Here is a 13140-nt window from a genome sequence, read left to right on the forward strand (position 1 = left end):
TGAATAAGTTCGATGATACACTCTACTCTGCCTTCTTATTTTTTTTTTTCTTTTGAATTTTGACATTACCCAGATTTGTAACAATAACTGTAGGACTCCATGTCTTTCAGCATACTTTTTTATATAGAACTTTTTTAATGGAGTGATAACACTCTGCCCATACCTTTCAATGATGCATCATTGGTGATGGAAAAAAAAAGATTAATTTTTGTTGATCTTGCATATATATATATATATTTTTAATATCTGTTCAGGTGACCATATAAGAGAATGTACCTCAAGGTATTTGTGTCATGAGTAACGGTAGTGGGATTTGAAGTAAAGCTAATACTAGAGGCTAGCAGGGAACTGGCTCAGAAATAGAAAAGAATGAAGGAAAAACCTAAAGGATAGATAAATCTCAAAGGTTCTTATGTAGCTTTAATGAAAACTTTTCCTTTCCACTTGGGAGTCTGCCAACAGTTGTGATGGTTAAAGACTATTGTGATGTTCCTTCAAATCAAATCTTCAAAACCTAGCATAAATAAATTTTCATGGATCTTCTGAAAGTATGACTTCACTTTGAGGGAGAGGTGCTTAACAATCTCTGACTGCTATGATATTTGAAGAAGAGGAAATATCTAAATGAAGGCTAATGACATGGCAGCTGATAAGAGTGGAATAAAAGAGCAGGTCTGGATCATAACATCGTGATACTTAGCTACACGAGAAAGATAAAAAATAAACCAAAAATGCAGAAGTGGGCAAGCATTCTGAGAAGAGCATAAACAAACAATGATAACTGGGTGATGCCTGATGTATGAAAAGAGTACCAGTGTCCTGTCCTGCATCTTACTACAGCTTGCTTTCTGGTTTTGGCTAAAGTTACCAAACTGAAACAATACTGCTCATCTTGAAATTTAGGATTCTAATAAATGAAAATCTGATTTTAAGGAAAAGCTACACTAGCACTATTGTGAGACTTCACAATGGGGAAAGGTAGTTGGGCTTAATCTTGAAATTCTTGCATTTGCTGTAATGAATTGCTTTGCTTGTGCCTAAAGGAGAAAGGAAAACTATCATAAAAGCAAGCTTATTGACATGCATATCTGTATTCTCAGCATGCATTCATTCATTCATAAACTCCTTTTAAGTAAGAAAATTGTATAGATTTGCATAGGATTGCACCTTTCAAAAAATGAATCTTACAGTCACGGATCTGCAAATTTTCAGCTAGGTATTCCTATAATGGAATTATGCTTGCAGTGTGGACAAACGTCTATTAAAATATTTGATAAATATAAAGGTCACTTCCCAGATAAAAATATGAGGTTGGTTATTTCACTCCATTTTGTACATATTTTAGAACTGCTAAATGCTATTTTAAGAGACAGGTAGGTACAGAACAGCTTACAAACATTTTTAAACATATAGCAAGATTAATTTTCTAGTTTGAGTAAGAATTGTTGAAGTTCAATAAAACTTAGTTGCTCTTTGCACCGCAACAAAGATGGCATATTAAATTCACAACTAGAAGGAAATAAACAAATAGAAATTAAATGCAATTATTTTGCCGCAGTTTGGATGGTAACAAAAAAGGCTGGGCTGAATTTCCTAAAGGTCACTAAGACACTCTGGTTAAAGTTTCCACATGTATCTGGATATCTGGAAAAACAGCTGAGTAATCAGGTGCACCCCAAACCCAACAAGCAGCAAAATTTTAAAGGGAAACAAAAACAGAAGAAAGGTGATCAGGATAATCTGCAACAATTTAACAATCTCTTTCTTGAAGTATAAACATAAGTAAATAACATCTTCCTTTATGAATTCCCAGTGAGGCATGTGCTAGGCTAGAAGCAAGGTGTTACAACACCTGCAATAACCTGTTGCTTACTGTTTCTCACTGAAATGTACTCGGGCTAATTAAACTGCCTGTGAATAAGGAAAACTTCTGATCCAAGTCATGTCTGCTACCGTAGTGGGCCGGTCCATCAGCAGTTACCGTTCAGTGTTTTTGCTCTGTATGTGGTGCAGTAAACACTACTGCTCGGATCAGTGCTTCTCTAAGGAGACATCTTCAGCAGACTTCTCTGATAGTCCTTTCTGGTTCATGATGTACACTACAGTTAGGAGTTATAGTAATAGATTTGCACCCTGGGCTTACTTGGCCTTACTTAATAGGGCCTAGGTTTTCATGCTTTATTATAATCTATTTGGTTTTCTCACAGGCCTGCTTCTACTACAGGAACTTTCCCAGTAAGATGAACCAGAATGTGCAAATCTATATGTATATCAGGTCTCCTCAGGGATTTCCTTAATTCACCTTCATTTGCCAAATATTAACGATGTATTTTCCTTTCTAGACTCAGTTCTTGATCAATAGACTTGCATTTTACAAAAATAGGTAAAATGGCAAGATGTTTCTGTTTTGCTCTTTATTTTGTCAAAAATGTGTATAGTAGTTTTAAGCATGGAGGTGCTGCTGTGGAAGCATCTGAGTTGAGGTTTCCTAGTAGTTGCTAGGAGGTAGTAGTGAAAATCTGGTTGGAGGGTCCTTCACCTCCATGCTTTTTAGAGGTAAAATGATATTCAATCCAAATTAAAATAAATAATGTTTTTCTTCTCCAATGGATTAATGCTGTTGGTGAGTTTGTGCTCTATGTCTTATTAAATAACACTAACATTAATAGCTTTACCCTTTGTTTTAAATTCATAGACAATAAAACCTGCAGATATTGCCACTGTCCGTACACTGGGTCGACCACCTCACCTCATTATGCGTATCATGGACTGTGTGTTACTGCTCTTCCAAAGAAAAGTGAACAATGTGAAAATTGATCAGGAAAAATGCTGTACCATCCCATCATGGCAAGAATCTTTGAAACTGATGACAACAGGGAACTTCTTACAGAACCTACAGGTGCTTACACAACCTTCTTTTTGATACTATTTTAATTAAAGAAAATAGAGGACAGTGTTTTCTTTGGTATTCATAAGAGAACAAATGTCCAAGGGGTAGCAGACACACAATAGATCTGAAAGGTTAAGGGCTTAAAAATAAATATGTTATAATGAAGTAAACTTGAATACTTCTAGCAAAGTCAGGTAATAAATCAATCATAGTTTCTCTTAATTAAGGCAATGAAATTGCTTTCAGTGACACATGATTCAAAGCCTGAAGAACTTGGTTTGAATAGCCATTGCTTATCTGTTTCATTAAAGCTGATAGAAAACATCTTTTTTACTGGTGCTTAACTTTTCATTAATTTTCAGCATTGCAACCTATGCAGTGGATCGCAAAAGAATAGTTGAGTATTAAGATGTACAAAATCAGATTTTTAAAAAAAATATTGGGATTTTCAGCTCCACAGCATGTGCCTAGGGAAATGGAAAGAATAGCTAGTGAATAAATCCCTGTTTATAATTAAACTAATAATATTATGATTAATCTACTGAGAATAAATCGTACCTTTTCCTGCCCCACTAGATGTTATTATCTCTGAATTATGCAGTCTGAGGAGTTTTCCTAAAATGTCTCTGGTCCAGTGGGAAGTTTCAGATGGCAGGCTTGACCAACTTTGTATGGTTGGTAGTGCCATGGATGCCATTTATGTAGTATACATATTACATCTACTTGTAAGGATTTTTAATTTACAGAAGGGCTTCAGCATTTCACTGTGCATAAATATAACTATTTGTGCTTCAGGGAACATCTGTTTTTCAAGGTTCATCAGTGATGTTCTTTCATTATACCTTATAAATAAAACTTTAAAGACGACCAAACTTATATAAAATATTTGACCATCAAAATAAATTTGAGGGAGAAAACTGAGAGCTTTTGGGGATGAAAAAAATGAAGTGATGTTTTTTGGAGAAAAGAGAGGGTCAAAATAAATTCTTAAAATTGAAACACATTCCACTAATGAAATATGGTAATTTAAGGAGAGGATACCTGGCTTTCCCTTTGAAAGGACTGTCTTGTAGAATATAAGTTTCTAAACCAGAGCTAAGCTTTTCCTTTTTTTTTTTTTTTGGAAGCTTGTTAAGTTACTTATTCAGTCTTAAGGAAAATGGAATTTCAAGCAGGATATCAATGATATTTTGCATAAACAAGTAGCTGTGCAATGGTAATGGATAGTGTAAGATAGCAAAATAGCGTAAATGATATAGCATATCATTTGATATGATATAATTATGCTATCATGAAAGATAGCATAAATGAAGGCAAACTTTTTTCCATTTTGTAAGATATAGAACAGTGGAATGACTTGGACAAGCTCTCAAAGATGCATGTGGCAGAGAACTTCATATTAGCTGTTTGTAAGTAACATTTGTGATCCCGGTAGTATTCTCGGTGTGCTGAAATACATATATGAATCGTTTAAATATATTGCATACATTATGTATATTGCACTTTATTTTAGCAATTTCCAAAGGACACAATTAATGAAGAAGTGGTGGAACTTTTGACCCCTTATTTTGAAATGGTGGACTACAACATTGAGACAGCTAAGAGAGTATGTGGGAATGTTGCTGGCCTTTGCTCATGGACCAAAGCTATGGCTGTATTTTTTTCCATCAACAAAGAAGTATTACCTTTAAAGGTATGTTAAACAGTGGGAGGCACACAAATGCCTTTTGCTCCTTCTCCTCCCCACCTGTGTGCACTTGAGGATTTCATTTGCTGGAAACATCAGCTGCCTTATTCCAACTGGTGCATGCTTCTGTAGGAATTTATTATCTTGAAAATAGTAAATCTCCAGTAAAATATATTTCAAATGTACTACCACTTTTCAAAATGATGAAAGGGATTGTGCAGTTTTATGCCTCTGGGCCCCTTCTGAATGGGGTTGCAGCAGCTGTCATCTAGTTTAATTCACTTTTGCAATTGCTTTACCTTAATTCTTAATTAAGTAGATCTGGTTCTTTTAATGTTCCAGATCTCAGTTCACAAGAAGACTGTTACAGAGACTTTGTTCATCAGTGTTTATTTAGAGAAAATCAGGTCTAAACAGTTGTTAAAGGGTAGGAGTGAAAGTTAGGAGGAACACGGTCAAGCAGGATTTTAACACAGAATAGCTCGTATTTATAATAGCAATGACCGAGAGGGAAGCAAGATTTGTACTTAAAGGTAGTATCTTTAATTGGATAAAGCATATTGGTTGGAGAAATCAAATAAGCTTGTAGTGGCACCAATCTGTTTTGCAGGCTGGATCACACTAACTTTTGTGTCCGATGGAGAAAGGCTGGTATTCCCAGAAGTTCTTCTAATTATTTTTTCTGATTGATGTTAGACCAGCTGCTTAACTGCAGCTATCTGCAATAAAAAGTTAGTTTGTTGTAAAATTAAAATAAAAGGTTTTAATGAATGATTAAATCTCTACTGAGCAGCTTGATTTTGAAATGTAGTACAGTAAAACTTTGAGATACATTCTAGCAAATGCTTTGAAATGTTGTGTTTATGAATACACTTTTCTATTTATATGCTTTGTAGGCTAATTTAGCAATACAGGAGAATCGCCTAACCACTGCTATGCTGGATCTGCAGAAAGCTCAAGAAGAACTGTGTGCCAAGCAAGAAGAATTAGATATTGTGCAGGCGGAGTATGAAAAAGCAATGAGAGAAAAGCAGGTGAACTACTCTTTACAGAAAAGAAGTTGACACTCTTTAAGGAAAACAATGCATTCTCTCAGTTTCACTATCATTCCTTGGAAAGGATGTTGATGGACAGAGGATCAGAGATATTATTTGGATACTGCCTCTTTGGATCCCACCTGTCTCCTTCACCACTGATCCTCCCTCCCCTCCCCGTCCCTCCTACCTCCTCAAAAACTATTTTATTTGGACTATTTGTTTAGTGTCTATTACTGTAACATCATATCTCATTAATGTATGTTATCTGTGTATAATGTATTTGAAATTGTGGGCAGATTTCCCCAGAGTTAATAGGTACCAGGCATTTTGCCTGTCATTTAACATATATGCCAACAAGAAAGTTAAGAGCAGAAATATTAAAAAGTTGAATCACATTTATGACAGAGTTGATAATTTATCCTGATATAATTTTTCCATCCCACTTTCCCTTCTTCTCTGCACAGTGATATAAGTGTTTGAGAACATATTTTTAAGCTGTTGTTTAACTACTGATTTAATTAGATGTAGAGATTTTTCTGGCCTATTAGATACATGACTGTAAATCATATTTCTTGGTGTGTGGTTTTCTCTAGACTTTGCTTGAAGACGCTGAGCGTTGCCGTCATAAAATGCAATCTGCCTCAAGTCTTATAAGTGGTTTAGCAGGTGAAAAAGAGAGGTGGACAGAGCAGAGTAAAGAATTTGCCATACAAACCAAAAGACTAGTGGGTAAGCTTTAGTCTATACCTTTGAACTTGGGAGTTAGTCACTTGAGTTGGAATGGGTAGTGACACTGAAAACATTTGAAATTTCAAACTTTTCCTTTGTAGCTTAACTTCCTGGTTGAAAGAGGGTAATTGTCATTGATTCTCTTGCTAAAGCACTGCTAGGTAAAAAATACAATAGGAGACTGAAGTTCATATTTAAAATAAAAACACAGTAACTATGTATGCTGTGCATGGGCTTTACTTCACGTGTATAACAGGCAGTGCATACTTGGGATGCTGGTGTTTTAACTTGGCTGATGTTTGTAGGCAGCAGTACAAGGACAGTGATATGCTCAAGGGCCAATAAAATCTGTATAACTGAGCATACGTATGGAGAAGAGGAAGACTGATGTTCAGGCACTGACATCTATGTGTAGATGTCGTTATCTTTAAATGCAGTTATTAATGTTCATAAAAGTTTTGTTTCTTAGAAGTTTGTTTTTCTAAGTCTGCACTGGGAAACTAAAGTACTTTGTAATAAAGAATTAATTTATTAGGTAGATCAAGCAAATTAAATTTATCTTGTCCTTTACTGTGGCCTGAAGTTTCTTCTCTGACTTCTTCCTTGAATTGCTGTAAAAAGTAGATACTGTTGTATAGGTTGCATTATAGTAGATAGGTTGTATTTTATTTGCTGTTATAACATGTGTATTATCAAATTATAAAAAATACAGCATACCTTCCCCACACACTAATCATGGCTTTTTTATAGATAACTTGAAAAAATCTAAAAAATATAAGTACTCAATATAAAGGTACAGTATCTTCTTCAGACTGAATCCTGCATTCTTACTTCAGAGGTACAACCCCCCCCCCCCCAAAACTATGGTGTCATGAAACAATTTTGAAGCTGACCAGAAGATTAGAACTTGTCACACTTGATACCTCCATAATGATATCTGTTACAGTTTTGTATTATTAGTAGTAACAAATGTAGTTGATTTGTTCTTAATTAGTACTCCTAAGTGAAGGTTCTTTTCTCCCCACAAAATATTGTTTAAGCTTGTTCTCATGATTGTGCAAGGAAATGATGGAATTGGAAGTTTATGAGTAAGTGTTTTCTGCCATGCTTTGCTTGTGCAGGATCTGGTGTTTGGAATAGTGATGTGTGTGTGTGTTGGTTTGACCTTGGCTTGCTGCCAGATGCCCATCTCTTGCTTCCTACAGTTGCTTTGTAAGGATAAAGTAAACATGGCATCTGTTGAAATGTCGTGTTGTCTTGCTATATAATGAGCCTTAGGAAAAAGACTGATTTGTCTCCTTTATGGGTCATAGTGTGCTCTTCAATTACCAGCCAAACATTATAGCAACTAGAGAAGGAAGCAGCTCATTCATGAATAGAATTGATGAAGTTCTAACATTTTGTTTTCTCTTTTTTGCTTTTTCTCTTTAAGGTGATGTACTCCTGGCTACAGCTTTTCTGTCCTATTCTGGTCCTTTTAATGAAGAGTTCCGCAGTCTGCTATTAAGTGACTGGCAAAATGAAATGAAAAGCCGGAATATCCCCTTTGGTAACAACCTGAACCTCATAGAAATGTTGACTGATGCTCCAACTATCAGTGAATGGAACCTACAAGGGTTACCAAACGATGACTTATCCATACAGAATGGAATTATTGTCACTAAAGCATCTCGTTATCCTTTATTAATCGATCCACAGACACAGGGTAAAATTTGGATTAAAAGTAAGGAAGGCAGAAATGAACTTCAGGTAATAGCAATGTTGGTGCTTTCATTATCCCTAGAAACTCTTAGCTTACAAAACTTCACAATTCAGTGATTCAAATAATACTTAGCCAATGTTTTTTATATAAAATGCCTAGTCTGGATATAAAGGACATCTCAGATATATTTTGGTAGATTTGAGATTTGGCTAGATACAAAAATGTACCTTTGAAGCTTATTAGTACCAGTGACTTGATTTATTTTATTAATTTATTGTAATGAAACATAAACTGTTGGAAAATAAGATGGATGGGTAGTGTCTGATAAAGGCTTAAGTGTGTTTGCATAATACTATGTGTTAGAAAAAAACTCCAAATAAGTGGTTAGTACAGATTTGTATAAATGTTTAAAAATGAAGATGAACAGCATAATGTTTTTATCATCTTTTAATCAGAAATTATTGATAATTTGTGTTCTTAGCATGGATGTCAGGTGCTAAATATTCTGAGAATATACAGGGAAGACACTGTTGCAACAACATGCAGTCTGAGGCGAGATACACCAATTCAATGCAAACAGGAAAATATGAGAAAATCCTTACTTGCTACAATTATGATTACACCAGTAAAGCATTTTTTAAAAAAGATATCCCTGAAAAAGATGAAGTGGAGCTTGAAGGTTGATAGTAGAGTGACTCTGAGAGTATTACTAGGAAACTACTTTCATTCATGTTGATTGTTAACTCAGTGTGAACTGTTTAATGGTTGCCTAACTAGTTATGTTAAAAAATTATTATTAGGCCTTGACTATGGAGTTATGAAAAAATTAAACTGAATCACAGTTGTACCGAGGACTACTTTTTAAAGCAAAGACTAATGGCTTGTTCAATATAACCCTCTAATATTCAAGAGGGGAAAAAAGAAACAAAAGAGCCCTAATCTTGGAACTGACCATCTTGCAGTTTGACTGGGGGATGTTATCCAAGATAATATTGATGGAGATAAAAGGTTCCTGTGAATTTCTGGTCTAGTTGCACTCATAGAATATCAAAACTTCAAGTTCTCAGTGCTGTTGTGCTTCTACTTTTGTAGTTAAAAAAAAGTAAGTTTGCGTTCAATTAGATCTGAAAATATGGTACACCAATGCTGCTTTTTCTTGTGGTCACAATCTTTCCCTTAATCCTAGTCTAACCATAGGATCATTATTTTTGTCAGTAATTTAAATAAAATGAAATAATTTATAAATATAAAACCAACAAAAAGCTTGATAACTGGGCATAACATAATATATTAATCCATGATTGTATTTTTAGATCACTTCTTTGAATCACAAGTACTTTAGAAATCATTTAGAAGACAGCCTTTATTTGGGAAGACCTCTTTTAATAGAAGATGTTGGAGAAGAACTTGACCCAGCACTTGATAATGTTTTGGAAAGAAACTTCATTAAAACAGGTTCAGCCAGCAAGGTAAAAATAAAACAAGTAAGCCAACAAGTGGAAACATTCCCCACCTTGCCCTCAACAAAGTAGCTCCTAATAAGTATATGACTATAAAAGATTAGTTGTGTATTTAAATTTGAGTAATGCTAATACCAAAAAGAAGTAGAGCTTAAGATCACAAATAGTTAACCTATAGAGTTCCTTATCTCATTGCTTATGACAATTTTTAAAAATTGAAATAACTTGTGAGTTATTTAAAGTGTTCCATGGGTATTCTCAATGAATTCTTTGTATCAGACTGGATATTTACACCTTGGAACAGAAAAATATAATTTTTGTTTCTACATACAGTATCTGAAAGAGTGTGTACTGTTTTTTGATCTCTCAAGACTTCTTTTTAATACTTTTCTGAAGGTGAAGGTTGGTGATAAGGAAGTAGATGTTATGGATGGCTTCAGGCTTTACATTACTACAAAACTGCCAAATCCAGGTTACTCTCCTGAAATTAGTGCTCGAACCTCCATCATTGACTTTACTGTGACCATGAAGGGTCTTGAAAATCAACTCTTAGGCAGAGTCATTCTCACAGAGAAACAGGTAAAAGAATTGTTATCTTTTTCCTGGCTATACATCTTATCTTTACCTGTAGAAGGTTTTACTTTGATTTTAATTTATTGCTTTCTATTCCCATATTGCAGCTTAACTTTCTGTCTCTCTTTATTGTGATTATTCTTATTATAACCTATTTATGATGGTTTAAAAGCTGGCACAGAAGAAATTGACTCATTCATGTGGAATTTTCTATTTGTCCTTATTGTTGCAACTGTACCATACTCACCTTATTTTTCCTGCCTTACAACCTCATGAGAATGGCATTTGAAAAGGAAAAGGACCTGGAATAAAAACTGATGTTCTTCTGTTTTCACACTGTGGAGCTCATGGCAACGTAACCTGGTGCAAAGGATTCAGACTGTGTTAATTTCTTGCTTCAAGGGGAAGAGTACTAATTACCTATTTTGACATTGCAGATGTATTAGTTGAGGAAGTCCAAGTTCAGGATGCCAGTCCCAATAAACATGCCACTAGCAGTTCTGGAGGAAGGCTGGCTGGTATCTTGAACTATTGCACACCTAATCTGTGTAACTATGAGGTCAGGCAATGTTGAAGCCAAATGAGGCACTATGCATCTAAACTGTGTATTTACTAAGATTTTGGCAATATTTCAGTTTACCTTCACTAGAGATGCATGTGCTCCCTTATTTTGGCATCTGTTGAGGTCCTCCTGTCCCCCTCCCCCACCTCCCCCCAATGTAAGACATTCCTCCTTAATGGCCCCAGTCATCTTGTCAGTGTTAAGTAGTTGCATTTCATTCCTGATCAGCCCATGGATCTCATGAGAGAAATCATACTCATTCTATGAAGGCTTATGTTCTATCAAGCAGGTTCATTGCACCATCAGCCTTGCTTCAACCAGTGACAGCTTGCCAATCCACTGTGTAATGGAATCATCACTGTCTCTCTGAAACACACTGTGATGTGTATATTCACAAAGTCTTATGCCAGACTTCACGTCTGGGTCCTGCAATACAGTACATTCCTGAAAGGTGATGGTAATTTTATCAGCAGATTCCTCCAGTCATTGCAGTTGCTGTATGCTTGCTTGGAGGACGCAGAAAGATAGGAGCTTAATTTTTCTCAGAGGTGCAGAGCAATAAACTGAGAAGCAATGGATGCAGGATAGAACATGGGAAATCCTGATTAGATATTAGGGAAAAAATAATTACATTGTGAGTGGTCAAAAATAGTAACAGATTACCGAGGGACGTTGTGGAATCTCCATTCTTGGAGGCGTTCAAGACTCAACTGGAAATGGCCCTGAGCAACTGACCTGTTTAAACCTGCTTTGAGCTGGGAGTCGGACTAGTTCATTTCTAGAGGTGCCTTCCAAACTAAAATGATTCTACTACTTTTATGGTATCTTTGACACTAACTGGGAATGTCTAATGTGTGGACATACTGTGCTCTCTGAACCGGCTTCTCAGAGTGGTGTACTCACTACCACTTGCTTTGTGACCATCTGGGGACAGTTCTTTCAGATAAATGACAAGTGGACCACTTGACAGGCAGAAGGATTGGTAGACTTTTCGGTTTGTTTATCCTCTGTTTTTGCACAAGATTTGCTAAAGAGTCCATTCAGAAATACCCCACCATTCCAAAACATTTTTTCCTATGATATCTAATTATGAACTTTTGGGATTATGGGGATTTCCCTCCTAAGTGTCTGGATTCTTGCTACCTGCTTGTAGCCTTTGCTAGTGAGGAGGTGGAATTACCTAACTGTGAGACAGTTTGCCAAATGATTTGAGCAGTATGACTGCTTGGTGATATCCAGTGTTAGAATATATGTGTGGAATTTCTGCCCCCAAAAGAGAAAAGATTATTTATCTGTAGTTAGGTTTGTATATACATTTATATCCTTGCCATTCCACTATCTCTAGTATGGTTCTGCACTTCAAATGAGATTTAGACATACAGTGAAAAAAGGGAGGGTTTATAGCACATCATTTAAAGATTCTGCAAAGTCTGACTTTCCATTTCTGTGTTGTATGGAATGACTATTGGTAGAATCTGTGCAGCATACATTTCAAAGAATTGATTGATTGATTACTGATGAGAATACTGGTACTGATTTCTTCTTTTCCACCAGAAACTTAAAGCAATTTGTGAGATGTGAGCCAAGTATAAGAAGGTGAAGGGTAGCTGGTGTATCTGCATAAAAATAATTCTGCTCTGTTTCTTGGAATAGTTGGATCTGAGAGACTTGATAAATGTCCAAATGTAGTATAACTTAGACTGATTTAATGATATGGTTGTTGTCCAAATGTAGTATAACTTAGACTGGTTTAATGATATGGTTGTTTTGATACATTGGCTGTTAAAAAATTTGACAAAAAACTTGCTTATTTGTTGTCATAGAAATATAGCCAGATTAGTAGTAGAGTTACAATATACAAGAACTATTTATGGCTTTTTGAATTTTCAAATTCATATTTCAATATTTTTGGTGTAAAAAGACTCAAGTTTTGTGAGGAACAGTTGGTGCAAATTCTTGCACTTGCGAATCATTTTGTGACATAATGATATAAGCTATGTGGCAGCTTTTATATTTTATGAATATTAACAAGTTCTAACATTCTTTGGTACAGCCTGTAAAATGACTTCAGGTTGTGAAAACAATTCCATAAAGCTGGATTCAAAATAGCCTCTTTGGTGCCAGTTTCTTGAATTTATGCATATGGTAACTTGCCTTAGTTTTTTTGCATCCTTGATGTTATGACTGGAAATTTTTGAAGACATGCAGAAAACTTTTGTGTACCCTTCCTGATCTGCAAAAAGTATTTTAAAAGCTTAATAGATAGATTTTTCACTTAGGCTTTTGTCTAAGGATACTTCACTTGCTTGAGTTCCAACTTGTTTCTCAGGCTCTTCTTGTGAGGAAAACTCAGCTTTCTGTTTTTAAAATGTGTTGCACTCTAAAATATGTTTAACCTCTTTAATTGCACCCAGAAAAACATGAAACTTAGTTTGGCTCAGAATGATTTCTTAGTATGATAATTATATTTAATTGGATGCTAACATTATTTTAATGCTGT

At 35.3% G+C, this 13140-nt stretch overlaps 1 protein-coding gene across 1 annotated transcript in view; it reads left to right on the top strand.

Annotated features, from left to right (window-relative positions):
* The window catches only part of DNAH5 (dynein axonemal heavy chain 5), a 120268-nt gene that overhangs the window by 87797 nt on the left and 19331 nt on the right, over positions 1 to 13140 (top strand). Inside the window, 7 exon segments of the mRNA XM_027784334.2 lie at positions 2696 to 2899; positions 4404 to 4583; positions 5474 to 5611; positions 6208 to 6343; positions 7776 to 8092; positions 9359 to 9514; positions 9902 to 10084. Coding sequence (XP_027640135.2) covers positions 2696 to 2899; positions 4404 to 4583; positions 5474 to 5611; positions 6208 to 6343; positions 7776 to 8092; positions 9359 to 9514; positions 9902 to 10084 — 1314 coding nt within the window.

This window comes from Falco peregrinus, chromosome 3 (assembly GCF_023634155.1).
Source record: "Falco peregrinus isolate bFalPer1 chromosome 3, bFalPer1.pri, whole genome shotgun sequence".
In the NCBI taxonomy this organism is placed as follows: domain Eukaryota; kingdom Metazoa; phylum Chordata; class Aves; order Falconiformes; family Falconidae; genus Falco; species Falco peregrinus.